This window comes from Cervus canadensis, chromosome 15, assembly GCF_019320065.1.
Source record: "Cervus canadensis isolate Bull #8, Minnesota chromosome 15, ASM1932006v1, whole genome shotgun sequence".
In the NCBI taxonomy this organism is placed as follows: Eukaryota; Metazoa; Chordata; class Mammalia; order Artiodactyla; family Cervidae; genus Cervus; species Cervus canadensis.
This window is the reverse complement of record NC_057400.1, coordinates 67,153,452-67,171,487: the sequence shown is the minus strand read 5'-3', so window position 1 is coordinate 67,171,487 and position 18,036 is coordinate 67,153,452. Positions and strand designations below refer to the sequence as shown.

The 18,036-nt window shown below is 37.7% G+C and overlaps 1 protein-coding gene across 2 annotated transcripts in view; it reads left to right on the top strand.

The window, feature by feature from the left end:
- The first annotated feature begins 4,145 nt into the window (after positions 1–4,145).
- Positions 4,146–18,036, top strand: part of COL5A2 (collagen type V alpha 2 chain) — a 151,884-nt gene continuing 137,993 nt past the window's right edge. The window contains exon 1 of one of the 2 annotated variants that reach the window (XM_043487639.1): positions 4,146–4,582. In XM_043487639.1, coding sequence (XP_043343574.1) covers positions 4,486–4,582 — 97 coding nt within the window. In that variant the 5' untranslated portion in view covers positions 4,146–4,485. The remainder of the gene's footprint in view (positions 4,583–18,036) is intronic. The other variant, XM_043487638.1, reaches the window with a different exon arrangement.

Here is an 18,036-nt window from a genome sequence, read left to right as displayed (position 1 = left end):
ATATGGAGGCCAAGAGCTAGGCATTTCCCTTCTCCTCTTTTATTATTATTTCTGTTATTATTTTAAATAGCATGTTGCTACTTCATGTAGTTATCTAGGAATTAGCAAGTATAAAATAGAGACTCATAGATATAGAGAATGAACTAGTGTTTACCTGTGGGGAGAGGGAGGAAGGGGCTACACAGGAGCAGGGAATTAAGAAATACAAACTCTGTATAAAATAAGCTGCAAGGATATATTGTACAGCACGGGGAATACAGCCAATATTTTATAATAACTTTAAATGGAGTATTATGTATAAAAATATTGAATCCCTCTGTTGTACACCTGAAACTAATATAACATTATCAATAAACTACATTAAAAAAAATTCAAATGCATAACAAAGCTAACAAGACTCAGTGAACAATTGTGTGTGGGATGAGGGAGAAGGAAGAGTGTCCTCTGTGTCTTATCTTGGGACGAGGATAACTGTGGTAGTGTTAACCGGTATAAAGAACAATGGGAAATGATGATTTGTCTCATTCTGGACTCAGCTATATGGACTTGTCCAGAGGGAGATGTTCAGTGCAAGTACTTAGGGTCTGAAACTTGACTGGAAGTTATTAAAATGTAAATGGACACAAAGTCAAGGGATCTAATAATTAACAGATAAAGACGATGGGCAAGGAGAGAAAAAAAGCTGATAATACAGCACTAGAAAGCACTAGAAACTTTCTGAGAGGGATTGGCAAAGGAAATTGGACCCCAAAAGCAGAGGAGTAGGAGTCGTATCTGGGGCCAAGAAGCCATGGGAGGGGGGGAAGTTCCAGAAAGAAGGAGGGAGTAGTCTGAATATCAGACACTACATGAGGAAGGAGGAAAATCCTTTGGATTGATCAACACAGGGTTATTGGTGTCTTTTGCAGAGCTGGTAATGATATCCTGATGCACAGGTGAAATATAACCAGGAGAGGACAGAGAGGAAAAAAGATGATAGAAAATGTGGAGTTAAAGGAAACTTTTGGTTTTTTGGTTCTCTTTTGAAGAAATTGAGGAACACACTTAGTGATGTCTTGAAGGACATGTAAAGAGAAGGCATAGAGAGAGCAGAGGGAGGGATTAAGCCTGCAGGGTGCTGAGACACCTTCTAAGGTTGGAAGTGTTGGTGGCAAGTAGATCAAGTGGCTGAGCTTCCCTGGTAGCTCAGCTGGTAAAGAATCCACCTGCAATACAGGAGACCCCAGTTTGATTCCTGGATTGGGAAGATCCCCTGGAGAAAGGATAGGCTACCCACTCCAATATTCTTGGGCTTCTCTGGTAGCTTAGATGGTAAGAATCTGCCCGCAAAGCGGGAGACCTGGGTTCGATCCCTGGCTTGGGAAGATCCCCTGAAGGAGGGCATGGAAACCCACGTCAGTATTCTTGCCTGGAGAATCCCTATGGACAGAGGAAGCCGGCGGGCTACAGTCCATGGGGCCGTGAAGAGTCGGACATGCCTGAGCAGCTAAGCACAGATCAGGTGGCCCAGTGATAAAGAACCCGCCTGCCTGGCAGGTGACGTGGATCTGACCCCTGAGTCAGGAGGATCGCCTGGGGAAGGGAATGGCAGCCCACTTGAGTATTCTTGCCTTGGAAATCCCATGGATAAAGGAGTCTTGCAGGCTACAGTCCATGGGGTTGCAAAAGAGATGGACTTGGACATAGTGACCACATAGCAGCAGCAGATCTAACATCTAGGCAGTGGTGAGAACACTGATTTTTAGAGTCATAGAATCCTGAATCTACCACTTATTAGCTTAGCAAACTTGAAACTTCTTTGAAGCATAATCCCCTTATACATGACTTGAGAAAAATGATAAATACCTTTCAGTGTTACTGTGAAAATTTGGACTAGTAAAAATTCACCCACTAGGCACATATTATTATAATACACACAATTCATTGGAACTGTGACAGATATCTGAGCTCTCCACTCAAGCACTGAAGGCTAGAATCAGTTCTTTGGGGACTGAGAAATGGCCAAGTCTCCATGAACTCAGGCACATCTAGTAAACAGACACACCTGGTCAACACCTGTATATGTTTCACTTTTTTCCAGATTTTAATGTAGAACCTAAAGCCAACCGTAGAAGAAAAGCCCAGGTCACAAACTTACCAAGATAAGAGAGAATGCTAATTTATCTCAGTTCTGAAAATATTTGCTTGGTCCCTATCACAACATGTGCCTTTGGTGTGATGGGGAGAGGTGACTGAGGCTGGAGGAAACTAGGAGAGGTCGCTTTGGAGTTTTAATCACTTTTATAAAGACTGTGCTTACATTTAAATGGAAAATAGCTGTATTTTATGCTGATCATATCTGTTTTACTAACAGATACTGAGATGCAAACACTGAGTCTTCATGGACAGTGATTCTGCCGCAAGTCCTGTTACCATCTCTGTGCTCTCAGCACCTAAAATACTTTATGAGAACTGCAGATTCTCCGTACATGTCCTTAGTCTCTGTGGCTCAGTAAAGATCCCACACAAGATGCCTGAAAATTGGGCCAGCCCTTTGGTATTGTGATATTGGTGTCTCAAGATGGTTTCAAAGTAGAATAGATGTGGCAAGCACGTGGAGCAGTTAATTTTTTTTTTCCTCTGCATTTTCCACTTATTCTTTTTGAATATTTGGCAAGGTGTTTTTCAAGTCCTGGCCTCTCTCAAATATTCTAGCTAGACTTAGCAGAAGGGTGACTTTTTGATCCTTACTCAATGCACTCATTTCAGTGGAAGCAGGGCACTGTGTTAAGTGTGGTGTTGCCAGAAGTGATTGAAATGGGACAGGTCGAAGTGACAAGTTAGACTGTGGGGTAGAGCTGCATTCCATATATTCCTCTGGAATACTTCTCCAGAGATTACAGCTCCAAAGTGAAAATGCAAAGGTTCTTGGATTTCTTCTACCAAAAAAAGCAAGGATAATGCATTCATTGCCTATTCTTACCCTATAATCTCTCCTTTCTCTGAATTTCTGCTGGGTCTAATGTATCCCTAATGTATATGCTCTGGCTTATGCTTCTTGCTTCATGTAAATCTTTTTTCTTAGTGTCTATATGTGTTCCTTGGAGACAGTGGGCATGCCTTTCACTTATTTTGTGTCATCCTCTCCCTCCAGTGCTGAGCACAATGCAGGGTTCCTGGTCATTGCTGAGTAATTTTAAACCATTGACTCACCTGTGCTATGTAGAACAGCCATTCTCATTCTGGGTCGACTCCAGGTAGCAAATCTACTAGATTATGTGGAACTCTCTGAGGTCATTAAGATCTTGGCAAGCATTGAGTGTGGCACAAAAACTCATCAACAATGCTCTTGAATGACACGTGCAACTGGAACTACCAAATTCCCTGCAAAGCTAGTTAAGGGGTAAAAACACCACTGTAACTACTTTTAGGTATGTCTTTGCAGCGTGAAACTTAGTTAATAATGTATTACTCATTTTAATGTCACTAAACTCTGTCCTCTGATCAGAGCAAAGCTCTGTTCTCAAATGAGAAAACTGGAGTGCACAGAGATAAAGGGTTTAGTGTTTACAAAATGGGTGAGTGGCAGAGCTGATGTCTGAAGCAAGGCTTTCTGCATCCAAATACCGTGTTCTTCCCATCCCTCTACACTGACAAAGTGGACTGCTTTTCTGCATAATAAAACTCTCTGGGACAAGAAAGAGATGCAGATGTATTTCCCTAAATAAGAGAGATGGAGAGATAAGGAGATGATCTTAATCCCAAGTATGATGCATTTGTCTAAAATGATTTCCTCACCTGGACATTTACCGGTCCTGTTCCAGAAACTGGGAAAAGAAACAGAATGTAGCATGGGGCCAAGAATAAGTCCTCCTTAGTAAAAAGGAAAGGGTTAAAATTTGACCCTTTGAAAGTTTAAGGTGGACAGTTTAAGGTTTAATTATCTAGATACCAAAAACTAGGCTGAAAAGCTGTATTTCCTTCCTGATGTCTTTTCAGCTTATAGGGAAAAAGTGAAGGGGTGTGTGTCTGGGGGAAGGGTTAGGGAGGGAAGAATAAGACTCTTTCCTTCTAATAGGCTTTCTTTTAAAAAAAAAAAAAAAAGAAAAGGAAAGAGAAACAAACGTTTGCTTCTGTGAGTAAGCCACATTTATGTTTAAAACATAAATGAAATAGGGACAGTTCAAGGCACAGGGGCTTGTGTTCTGATTCGGTTGTTTACCATCAATCAGACCGTTGCTTCGCAGACACTGGATGGTTATGAGCCTGAACAAGCTGAAAAGGGGCAGGAAAAGCAGTGGAGGCAACATTCTTCCTATTTAAAGCTGCATCGCTTGAAAAAAGTTTTCGCAGACTGTGCTGGAGCTGGTGCTGAAAAAGGGGGTTTGCAGAGGCTGCCCTGGGGCTGGTGCTGAAAGAAGAGCCCGCAGCTGACTTCATGGTGCTACAATAACCTTAGAATATACTTTTAACTCCCAGGAGGACCCACATGTCTAATATTTAGACATGATGGCAAACTGGGTGGCAGCAAGACCTCTGCTCATTCTTACTGTTTTATTAGGGCAATTCGTCTCAATAAAAGCCCAGGAAGAAGACGAGGATGGTAAGTTTGCCGTTTGCTTTCCTTGTGGTGTTTATTGCACGGGTTGGGAAATGGGTGGAATATTAAGTCTCAGGAAGAGCACGAAGAGGAGGTTCTGGTTTGAAGTTGAGAAGGGGGCTGACAGATTTGCACCTGGGAAACGGCTCGGAAGACAATCGGGGACATTTGTAAATCCGGAGCCCCTACATCTGCCGTTCGAAGAGTACACTGCTGAATTCTTTGGGGGAAAGTCTAGGATAAGTCCTTTTGCCTGAATGTGGAGAGTGGGAAGTTTAAAAGAAAAGGAGAGTGCTTAAAACGGAGGGCTAGAGACACTCTTAGTTAGGGGAGGTCTGTGCTGTGGGCTAGAGTTCTCAGAGCAAGGAAACGTCGCGGCAGAAGCAGAGCAGGGTGGAGCCTTTTTTGTACTGAACTTCAGCTGCTTCATAAAATTCTTTGTTTAGAAAAACCTCTGTAGCCACTCTGATAACTGATTTTTCTTTGTCTTTGGCTCCTTATTCTTTTCTCTTTATAGATTTTTGCGTCTCTCCTAGTTTCATTTGTGATCTTACAATCACTTTTGCTTTCTGTGAGACAAGTCTCCTTTCTTTCTCCATGGCAGAGGTTGATAGAAGCCAGATTTCTTATTTTCCCACCCTACTGACTTGACCATCAGGACAGTGGTGGTTCCCTGTTGGAGGCGGAAGGCAGGAAATCGGCATGTCTTATATAATTTTATTTATCACGGAGTATTTGCATGGGCATTATTCATTAGACACAAGTTTCCTTTCTTCTCTTTTTTAAAGATCTAAGACAAATCTTGCCTGGTTACCAATTTTTTCCCTATGAAATCTGCATATGTTAGGGTTGCTTTCTATGGTAGGGTTAAGCAAAAATGTGTGGCTGCTAGCGAATATAAGAAAATATTTAAATTGGTTTCACATTGTTAAATCCTTACCCTCCAGGCCTGAAGTTTCAAATACAGACATGTACTCTTTCATAATAGGCCATTAAAGATTTTCATAACAATTTAACATCAAACTCAAGCTTTTAAAACTTAGCACACCTATTAAACTTTTCTGTTACTGTCCTTCATATATATTTTTTGGCTATATACACACACATATGTACTACATATGTGTGTGTATATATATTTAAAACCTGTTTCTGTGTATTTTTGCTCTGTAAATGTTCATAAAATTAATCTAGAGACCCCAACGTCTAAAAAACATTTACAGTGAAAATAAGAATCTGCGATGAATACCCAAGAATCTGTCCAGAGTCCCATAGAGGGGGCACTTTCTGAAATCTTGAAACTTTTATGTTATTTTTTATGTTTTAAAAAATGAGACAATTCATAGAAGATTAAACCTCTTGAGTTTCCCTGTAATGTTGTGAAAAGCATGTGTAGTTTGGAAGGGCTGGGGAGATAATAGAATAAGAAGTAGAAGTCGGGAAAGGGGAGGGAAAAATGCACAAAATTACTATAGTGATAGAAATATCTGAATATAAAAGAAGTCGACTCCCCTTCCCCACCAGAAAAACCAACAACTTTCATTCAAAATTTTACACAACTTTCCTTGTTACTATATTTTAAGATAAATTATTTTCATTTATAAGGTATGAAAATAATTGAACATGTGAATAAATTAATGTTTCCTAAAGTATATGGTGTAGGCCATATGTTAAAAGACTTTCTCAAATAGCTGTAATTACATTGTAGGTGTTTCTGAAAAATGAGCAGAGTTCAATCTACCTTAATCCTAATTTATATAAATGTTAGAAATGTGATGCTTGGTGCAAAAAAGCCCCTGATTCCATACCAACTCTCCTCTCCCTAATATATCCAAATAGCATGGAACATGGAGATCCAAACATTTTATAGAAAAAGGGTAAATTGCTTGCATACATATTGTAAAAGAATAAATTGCTCAGTTATATTACTCAAGCTAAGAGAATATGTGTGATAAAACTTCAATAGCAAAAGTAAATAGTTAAGGTCTTAATTAAAGGTGATATAAAAAAGAATTCCATAATCCAGGATATTCAGAATTACATAACTTGAATTTACTATGCATATTTTGGTTTAAGTTATATTGTGTAAATACTTGGCAATACTTTATTTTTCCTGTTCAGGCTTGTCACAAACTTAATAGAAGAATCAGAATTTTGAAACTCCATGTGATTTTTAAGTTTGGAGAAGAGTAAGTTAAGGTGAATGTTTTAAACTAAAGAAGTTTCTAAGGCACACATGCAAAACAATATGTTTTTCAAATTTTAGCTCTCAGTCATATAATGTGGTACTGACTTTGTGTACGAATATGACCTCTTTGAAATGTAGGGACTTATTATCATATGCAAGTACATACTTATAAGTTTTTTTTTTTTCAGAACTTCAAGGTATATTTTTCTTCTGTTTACGATTATTTTTACCGGAAATTTAAAATTTATATTTTACATAAATCACATATATAATGTCTTATAGAAATACTTATGAATGATGAGATAAAAGAAAACAAATAAAGCTTTAGGCCTCTTAGGCCAAAATCATTACTACTTCTCACTAAATTTTAAGAACCGAGTTGATTGTTTAAATTCATAAAAGTGAGAAAGTTTGAGAGTTGGACTAAGTTCAGTTGGGACTATTAAGTAAAATTAAGTAAACAAATGAGTTAAGATAACAAAAATTAGCTTTTTATGAGTTTGTGTGTGTGTGGAAGTGTGTTGGTTGTTGGGAGGCTACCTGAAGAGATTTTCCCATTTGTTTTTTGTAGGAGAAAATACTAGTGCATTTATACTAATTTTTATATTCCTGAATAAAGGTCTAATACCTAGGTCTAATACCTAATAAAGGTCTAATACCTAATACTTGAATACATGCTTGTTATTAGAAGTGGACATACTTAATCTTGGGAAATAATCTTTGATATGAACCGTTGATTTCAACAACAGAGAAACAGTGGAGAGAAGGAAAGCTACAGAAGCATACTGTTTTATTTCCAGAGACTATAAATGTCAGTGCTTCTCAGGGGTCAGGTAGGTGACATCAACAAGTGAAGCAAGAGAGTATATATATCAACAGGTGATGGTAGATCTGTGGAGAACTGGAGATGCATGCCCACTTGAAGCCATTCATATCTAATGTTTTCAGAAAGTATTACCTAAGCCAAATACAGTATATTTTGAATGTCAGGTTTGGCTCATGGACCATAAATTTGCAACCCTCTTGTTTGTAACCCTATACCAGTATCATGGACCCAAGCTGAGTTCTGATTACTAAGAGATGAGGGGCTCACAGAGGATGAGATGTTTGGATGGCATCACTGGCTTAATGGGCATGAGTCGGAGCAAGCTCTGGGAGCTGGTGATGGACAGGGAGGCCTGGAGTGCTGCAGTTCATGGGGTCACAAAGAGTCGGACACAACTGAGAGATTGAACTGAACTGAGGGGCTCACAGTTCTTTCTATAGCATGTGTGCTTAGTCGCTCAGTTGTGTCCAACTCTTTGTGACCCCATGGGCTGTAGCTTGCTAGGCTCCTCTGTTCATGAGGATTCTCTAGGCAAGAATGCTAGAGTGAGTGGCCATACCTTCCTCACGGGGATCTTCCCAACCCAGGGATCTAATTCAAGTCTCCTGCATTGCAGGCAGATTCTTTACCATCTGAGCCAACAGGGAAGCCCTTTCTATAGCATGGCCTCCTGCATTTTTATTATATTATGTCTGGCACTTATCTCATCATTCAAATACAAATATCAAGAAACAATGCTTAATACTCAGCAATACTTGGATGGGATCATTTTAAAGGCAGTAGAGAATGCAAATATATAGTTTAAGATACTTGTTTACTCATAAATTGTTTTAAACTTTTTACTGTTGAAATAGATACTTTGGATCATACTCATGTAGGATATGCACACTTTTCTTTTACAGTGAATGTTTTAAGCTAGGTCCACCTACATGTAGGAGAATGTAGTAGTTTAAGCAACAGAGTGTTTTTTTCTTATTTTATAAGCTTCTAGTTTAGTAGTGAATGGCTGGTTTACCAACTCTACAGAATCATCAGGGATTCAGTTTTTTCTAGCTCTCTAAGGTACAGTCCTTGATGTTCTAAATTCCTAGACAGCTACTGGAATCCCAACCGTTATATTTACTTTCCTGGCTTCTAGATAGGGAATAGGAGATAAAGGCTGTAATTCTTCTTTAATGGAGATTGTTAAGTCATCATATCATTTCTATTTACTTATAAGTCATGTGGTCACACAAAGCTACAAGGGCTGCTGGGAAATGTAGTCTTAGCTGGGTAACACTGACAATGTACTCTGTTGAATAGAGTTATGAAGGATATAAAAGGGAGAATAGCTATTAGGAGGCAATCCTGGCCACAATGCGCATAATTGTCAACCACTTTCAGTGGAATAGATCTGGTTTCAATGGTGAGTAACCAGATTTACCCTGGTTATTGTTCATTCTTGAGTAGAATACGAAACCAGGAACACCGGATGGCACTTAAACATTAGGCTTTTATTCTTTGCAATTCTTTCTATAGTCTCTTCAAATAAATTTTACTTTTATAAAAATTAGAACGAGGCTTTATTTTGGAGAGTATCTCTCTATATATGTGATTGGTAGATTGATAGGTACAGTAAATGTTTGATATTGACAAATGCAGTGTAGACTTTGATCATGATTCTTTGTGTTAGTTGGTAAGCAATCCACACAGATCAATGCTGAGCTGGTTGCATAAAAAAATCACCTGAAGAGCTTGTTGCCAGTATAGATTCTAGGCTCCTCTTGTTCCCAAATATCCTGATTTGTTGGTTGTGGATGGGATTTGGGAAGCTTTCTAGGTGATGGATTCATGCCGGTGAACCACTGTGTTAAGTCTCTGCCTAGACTCTTGATCTTGATGTGACACCAGTTGGCTTCCTCTTCTAAGGCTACACACTGTGACTTTGCTAATAACTTGCTATTCTAGTCATTCCTTTCACTTACAAGCCTGCTTATTTAAAATTTATAGATAAGACATTGTGAATTCACAATCATTTCTGGAAAAAATACTCAAGACCCAAATCCTCCTTATGGCAAGTTAGATGAATCATTCTAAGGCCACACTATTAAAATGTATTTCCAGGTGACTATCTAGTCTTCTTTTTCTTTCCTTTACTTCCTGCTCTTCACACTTTTATCATATCCCCGCAGGCCAAAGACACATTGTGTTGATCATTCTAGAAGTGCACATAATGCCATATGTTAAGTAAAAACATCAAGAGGAAGTTTTGTTTTGAGAGGAGGAGACTTAGAGATTAAAGTTATGTTAATCTATTTTTTTTCTTTTTTTAATCAAATAGTTTGTTCCTACTTGAAGGAGAATTCATGTGTCATTTCTTAGTCTTATATGGCAATTTATAAAATATTTAACATTGGATCAGTCACTTTTTGACTGATGTTTTGTGTTCTGAGATTACGACACTGAAAAGTTTAGATTTATATATGAGAGATAAAGTAATAGTAGGAAAAAAAGACTAAAGTTATTAATTATTAATTGACCTATTATATACATTTTGGCAAGTTGAACAAGTTTATATAAGACAGTGGAATTGCTAGGAATATATTGACAATTCAGTTTTCCTCTAAATTTCTTTTCATGTAAATTTCATGTGGCTTTTTCTAAATTTTATTTAATGCTGAAGAGCTTTTACACACAAAGGGTATCTATTCTTGGCCTTTGTGTGAGAAGTAGTCTATCCAGTGGAAAATTTTTCTTTGAAGTTGTGACTGCATTGGTGGCTTTCGTGTTTTTACTTTATTTTATTGGTATGTTTAAAACTAAACTCTTCAACAGAAATCAGGATGGTTCCATCTCATACTGAGTATTTTTCCTAAGGAACAGTGTATCAGGGACATTACAATAGCACAAGATTTTCCTTACCCAATTGTTGTCTTCTACAGAGAGGTAACATTAACAATGTTAAAAAGTTAGCATCAATAAATTAATGAACGTTGTCTCTATAGCTTTCTGGTGTAATTTTCAAACTCAAAAATGTTTGTGTGCTTTAAAAATTTTTTTTTTTTTTTAGTTTACATCTGGGAAGGAGGAAAGACAGTCTCACAATTGGCTGGTTTTCTTTCCTTTTTCTTTCTGGGTGTCTGCTCAATCAGAATTATAAGTTCAGTTTAAAGATGACATTATTGCTTGCAACATAAGCATCATAGCCTTGTTGTAGTCTACATACTTTAGTAAGTAAAGTAAGCCATGGTCCCACCATCATTGGGAGGACACCTGGATTCTGATCCATCTCTGCTACTTAGGAGTTAGGCAACCTTTAGACTCCTTTCTCCTGATGGCAGGAGAGTGACAGACAATGAGGTGGTTTGGTGGCATCACTGGATTAATGGACATGAGTTTGAGCAAACTCCAGGGAAGCCTGCCATGCTGCAGTCCATGGGGGTCACAAAGAGTCAGACACAACTTAGTGACTGAACAACAACAACAAATCTTACCAAACCTTTGGGTCCTCATCTGAATTTGAAGAAATTATACACACCCCTGTCAATCTGATGGAACTCTTAGGAGGGTCATTTGAGAAATTTACCTGAAGGCAATTTTAGAGCATTTACATGAGACTCACAAAGTGATATTTTGGTCTGATCTCAGTCATCACAGCTATAAATCTGGGTGGCATAAATTTTACTTTTACCAAATCTTTGAATTAGTTTTGAAGAACCTTCCGGATTTGTCCTCCTTCTGTATTTTGTTTGTTCTCCATCTCCTGGGGCGAGTTGCTCCGTTAATCATGCTCTCTTTTCCATAACTTCAACAGCTTCCTTTCTATGAGTTCTTTCCCCTTAGCCGGTAAACAGCTCAGCTCTCCCCCAGGGCCTGTGTCTGGCTTTCACCCTTTCTTTATTCTTAGCCTAGCTGCCTTAAAGGAGCAGAACAGTGTTCTGTCCGACCCTGTGCCCTCGCTCATCCCATGCACTCCCACTCTTCTCCCTCTATTCCTCCTAACCTTGTCTGGTAATGTGTGACGTTCCAGTGGACTCCTTTCACCTACCATTAACGACCCCAGCTTTCCTGAAAGGCCGTGCTCTGAAGGGTCCCACTTTACCCTCCTGACCTTTCCTTCTCAGCTTCATGGGCTCCTTCTCTCTCTCTCTCTCTCTTTTTTTATCCCTTAGCACTTTGTTTTCTCTTGGGTTTAGTCCACTGGTTCCGTCTCTTCTCTTCCTAGATTATCTAGGAATCTTACTCTCAGGGTTTTGCTTAACAGCTAATTGCTGATCATTTTCAAATCTCTCTCTTCAACCCTGATCTTCCACATGAACTTCAGAATACCCAATTTCCCACTGGTTGGTTCATAACCACTTCAAGTTCAGTGTACCCAAAACTCAACACATTATCTTTCCTTCCAGACAGGATCGTCTTTCTCCTGTATTCTTTATGTCAGTTAATGGCAACATCATCCTACTTGGTTATTCAAGCAAAATTCGAATCAGTTACTAAATTCTACCATCGTACCTGCTAAATATTTCTCAAATATACCTCCTCTCCATCTCTACCCCATCTCTTACACCAGTTTAAACTCTCATGGATTACTGCTTTTTACTGCAATAGCATGTAAGTTCGTCTCTTTGCCTCCCATGTGGCTACTTCCCATCTGTACCTATTGGGACCACCTCTGTTGCTATTGTGTTATAAAATTGAAATCTGATCACTTCACTACCTTCCTTAAAACCTTCCATTGACTCCCATAACTTGAGGAAGGAATAATGTTCAAGCTCCTAAGCAAAGCATACAAGACCTTTCATGATCTGTATCATTTCTAGAATTTTAGTCCAGTGGCTGTCATTCTTTGCTTCGAAATAAGGAATTGCCTGTAGTTCTCACCTCCCGTGACATACACGCACACACACTTTTCCTTAGTCTACTTCCCAGGTTCCACTCCATGTCATAAATTTATTTTATGTATTAGGTATATGATTGCTATTCCTTGCACATAGGCCAATTGAATATTATTTTTTTTAATCTAAAAAAACCTCTCCCACTATTTATTAATTCAAATATGAGTGAACCAATTTCAGATTTAGATTTTTCAAGTTATAGTTGCATATTCTTGAGTAATTTTCTTGTGTGCTCTATGTTTTAGTTTTCTCATCTATAAAATTAGAATAGCAATATTTACCTTAAATAATTATTTTGAAGATTATCATGTATTAAACCACCTACATAGTAGTATGATTCCTAACAAAGAGTAGGAGCTCATCAAATGATTATTGATACTATTGTCTGACATAATTATCCAGTTGATATTATTATTCAACTATTTAATAACATAACAATAATAATAAATGCTTATTGGGTAATTATAAGAACCAAAATGTTAGATGTTATGGAAAAAATAAAGAAACAACTTTTGTCTCAAAGAGATTAAATGAAAAAAAAAATTATAAATCTTAAAATGCAAATTTTATCTACTACGGTCACTTAGGCAATGCGTCAGTATTTTTATCTAATATCTAAATCGGCTATATTTTAAGCTTACTTATACATTTTGCCCTACAAATAGAAGAGCTTTACTATAGTGTCTTCTTGTGTAGGTTTACTATGGGGAAAAAAAAGAAACAAAAACCTCTTTCCATTAAATACTTTCTAAGGGCCATGTGATTTGAAGCATTATTCCTGCTCTCTTGTTTCATACCCCACACACATTTCATTCTCTGCGATTGTCTCCAAGATGTGAGCAAGCCAAGCATTACCCACTCCATGCAGCGCGTGCTGCCTCACGTCTGTCTACCAGCTCTGTCTGTTTCAGAGTTTATTTTCTGAAAATATGATAGTCATAAAAGTCTGTATTAAAAACTGGAAGCCTATTTCCCACCCTGCATTGCTCTGGATTGCATCTGGAATGAGAGGAATTGCTTCACTGCATGGGGATTTACAAGGCAGCTCCCAGGACTATTTGGATAGAGTAGTGGGAGTGACCATCTTTTCCCAGATTTTGCAGCAAGTCTCCTCATTTTCCAAAGACTGCTGGTTTCTTCACTCCCTTCACTCCCAGGAGATTTTTGTGAAATTGACTCCAGAAAGCAGACACTGATGTAATATGTAGGCACATTCTTCATGCTCACACTTTCCTTATTTTGCTGCAGTTTTCTCTCTTCTCAGTTTTTCAAACTTGAACAAAATAATGGGTTTAACTTGGAAGAAGGTATGTGCATGGAATTTCACCAGATAATTAGTAGCTATGAATTACTTTAATTAAATTTTTTTTTATTCAGTAGAGCTGTTCTGTGGCCATCAGCTTTATAGTTTTTCATTATGGAATTTAAAAATATTTAAAAATTTAAAGATATTTCAATAGAGAATTTAAAAATATATGGATATGTCCCATAGCAAATACAACTTATTTATAGAGACTTAATATTTTCATTAAAAAGTTTAACTGCTTAAATAGCAGTTATATAGTTATTATTTGCTCCTGAGGTAGAAGAACCTATCAGATTCATTGATGCTAGCTTGAAATTATTTTTAAATTTTTTCTTTTTCATTCTTTCCAGAGCTTTCTATTGAAGAAATGATTAAGTTACAGTTTAATTCAGAACATTATGCTTCTCATTTAGTGCTCAACTTTCATCTAGAGTTTCTGATAGGATGGACTGGTGGGTGAACAGTGAGGTTAACTGGTTACTATGGGAAGATGAACTGCAAAGAAAAAGTTTCTAGTTTTCTGGTCTTTGGCAACAAACACAAACCCTCTGAAGTTTTATAAAGAAAGCTTATACTTTCTTTTGAAAGGCAGAAGGGCACTGGCCATTCTAAGGCAAATGAGTGATTCTAATATAGGAATCTTCTTTTACATGCGCTTGTGCTGAAACAAAGAAAAAAACACTTGGAGTCAATGAAGGAGGAACAATTGAACATTCCATTGACGGCTTGTGTTTAAGCTTTCAGGTGCTACAAGTATTATGTCTTTCTGAGTATTCACAAAAAAATGACTTCTTTTTTCATCACTTCCCCATTTCCTTTTAAATCTTGGTCTCTACAGGTTAGATTAGGCATGTGTTTGTTTGTGTTTTTATTTTCTCCCTTAGGCACAGTAAAACTGAACTGAATTTTGTTGAGAAACAACTAATAATTTCCTGAACCAATGGAATTCTTATTAGCCTGGGAAGATTTCAGGATACTCACAGTCTATTTCATTAAAACATAAAAAAGAGTGGGGTAATTTGTTTATGAATCAAGATTGAAGCACTGAGTTCTAAAGAAATTAATCAGTGGATGCATTCAAAGTTCCACTGGCAGTGTTTGTGTTTGGGTAGGCGGAGGATGATGAAACAAAATTAAATTAAGTGTCTTATGATAATTAGTATTTTCATGATATTTTGGTACATTCAGGATATAAATATTTCATAAATTTGTTAAAGCTATACTCACCTGATCTACCTTGTACCCCCTCCACATCTATTCTGTGGATGTAATGTTGCTAAAGTCCTAGGAGGACAAGCAGTTCCAGTTTTAAGAAAACTGTTTTGAAGTAGATGACTTTTAAACTTTTTTTAAGGGAAATATGCTTTATACTTTCAGTCTGAAGGAAAGACATTCAGGAATCTACCTGAGAATCAAGGTCTCACACTGAAGATTTATGTGGATGTCTTCTTCTCAAATATGGGCTTCCCAGGTGGCACTGGCAGGAAAGAACCCTCCAGCCAGTGCAGGAGACTTAAGAGATATGGATTTGATCCCTGGATGGGGAAGATCCCCTGGGTTGGGAAGATCCCCTAGAAAAGGGCATGGCAACCCACTCCAGTATGCTTGCCTGGAAAATCCCATGGACAGAGGAGCCTGATGGGCTACAAAGAGTCGTACACAACTGAGCAACTGAGCAGTCACCCAATCTGAGTGTATTATTATATGGTAATTTGCCTTTTATGATTTTTCCCCAGTATTCTCTGGCCATCAAAATCAGCTGACATCATGGCTCTGGGTGAAAGTCCCAGTGCTGGGTGGACTCTGGCTCACACTATAGGCGGACGAAACACAGCTGTCATGGGAGTCTGTGTTTGTCCGTGGATGGTTCCACAGTCAAGACATTAGAATCACTTCAAATCCATTCTAATAGAAACTGAAAGTTGACTTCATATAGTCAAAATGGAAATTTGTCCACAGGATTCCCACTGTTTCTGAAGAGGATATTTGATTTTCTTCAGAATAGAACTGTATGATTGTGCATCATATAGAAGGTATAAGTACATGGGAGTTTTCTGTGGGTACCCAAGACACCAACTAACAGTTTGCACAGATAGCCTCATTGAAGGCTATCATGTCTTGTGGGATTTATTTAGAAAATTTCAAAGAGGCTGGGAAAGTTTGTGATATCTTTTAATTTTTTTTCTTTGATTTCTCTAATTTTTTTAACCCTATATGCTTAAGACACGTTCTTTTTGGAAAGAACACATAAACACAACCACAGTCCTATAACTCTATTATTTTGAGCTAACAACATAGATACTTATAACTAGGCCAAATAGGCCATAGGAATAGTAGGAAGAGGGTAGCATCTCACAGTTAGATTTTTTTAATTCTGGGAAATTTCTTCAACTCCCAATTACTACCATTTTTCTACACTTAGGACCTTTAACAGTGAACAGTTTCTACATTTAGAACTTCTCCTTTTCCGTTTAGTTTCAAAAAGCAATTAACAGAGCCTGGGTCTTTGGAGTCTCACATTTGAATCCTGTGTTTTTGCAACCTTGTGACCTTGAGCAAGGTATGGATGTTTGAGATTCAGTATTCTCATCTGCATATTGAAAAATTGAATTGCAATTTATAGGCACTGAAGAAAAGTGGATATTGTTCTTTCAGGATGAATCCTCTGATTGGGCCATTAGAGTTTTCCGCATAACTGAAATAATTTTTATCAGACCATTCTCAGTTACTAAAATGGTAAGAGAAATGATGGAGGAGCAGAATTCCTGGAGCAGAACAGGGCTGGGGATGGGGGTGGGGAGGAGTGAAATGGTAATAAGAAATTTTGTTTATTTTGTGCTTTTCCCTTGGGCCAGGCCTGTGCTGAGCTCTTGATTATTCACAAAGGAAAAGCAAACCAGCACAACTCCTGAAAGTTTTACTCTGGTATTAGGATGCATTCGCAAACTGAGTGGTACATATACTCATTTGATTTTATTCTTTTTTTCTATTATAATGATTTAAATTGTTTAAACATTTGATTCATGTAGAGTTGTTCCAGAAAACTGAAAGTATGTTCAATACATACAGCATTTATTTCCTTTCCTGAGATTTTACTGGTTCAAGACAGACTTATTTGGACCCTGGCAATGCTTTTATGAGGGATGGTGTGCACCTCCACCTGGGTGGTCAAGGTGGAAGAAGGAGCTGAGTGAGCTCACTCCACTTCTCCTAATTCAACATGGCAACAAGGTCCAAAGAGCACCTGTCCCTGAGTCAGGCAACTCTAGTAAAGTCCTGATTCTTCCCTCATAAATTCCTTATAAATATAATATGTTGGAACCTTAATTTCCTCATTTATAAAACAGGGATAGTACTTTTTATTTTGCTATCTCACAGGTTCAGAATGAAGAATTCATAATAATGTCTGCAGAAATTCTGTGTCAGATTTAAAGGTCTCAGTAAGGGTCTATATGATTTATTGTAATAAAATTTTAGATGAATATAAAATAAGGGTTTTATTTTAGGTAAATGAGAATATTTATAATCCAAAGGAACAGAAAATTCTTCATGGAAATGTAAGAAAGCAAAGTTAGTGGGTTTCTTTAAAACCTTGAATTGCAGAGAGTAAAATACCTTGCTTACATAACCATCCAAAAAACTCCCAAAGCCCCAAAATAGGAATTAAATAGGAAAAAATGAGAATAGAGACCTTGCCTTGAGGGTAAACAGAATAGATGGAAAAACAAAACATGATTTTTCTAATATAACTGGACTGCAGTCTCTCTACAAGCAAAAATGTAGCTTCCTGGCAGAAGGCTGAATCCACTGTTGTTATTACTTTTTCCCTATTCATCTCTCATCAGGAAGCCTGTCTCAAAATCAAAGTTAAGCTCTAAGGGCCTGTTTGCAGCATGGTATCCCTTTTCCCTGGGTCAGAAGGTGACTGTGAGACAGAAGTTTAAATTGATGATAAATATCCACAGCAATCTGAGCCAAGTGTTTAGACAAAGGTTCCATCATCCCTCAAGCCTGTCTACTTTCTGGTGTATTTTAAGACTCTCTACTTGTTCAGAGAGAAACATGCAGTTAAAGAGATGAGAGCCTCAACTAAATAGACTGTTTCTTTCTTTCATGAATGAATTGTTGAAATAATTTTAAAGAAAAGTTTCTAAATTAAAACTAGACCAGGTCACAGGAAATCTGCATTCTAATTGTAGCTCTGTCATGAACTAAATTGGTGATCTTGTGGAAATGATTTAAAATCTCTGGGCCTCAGTTTCCTCC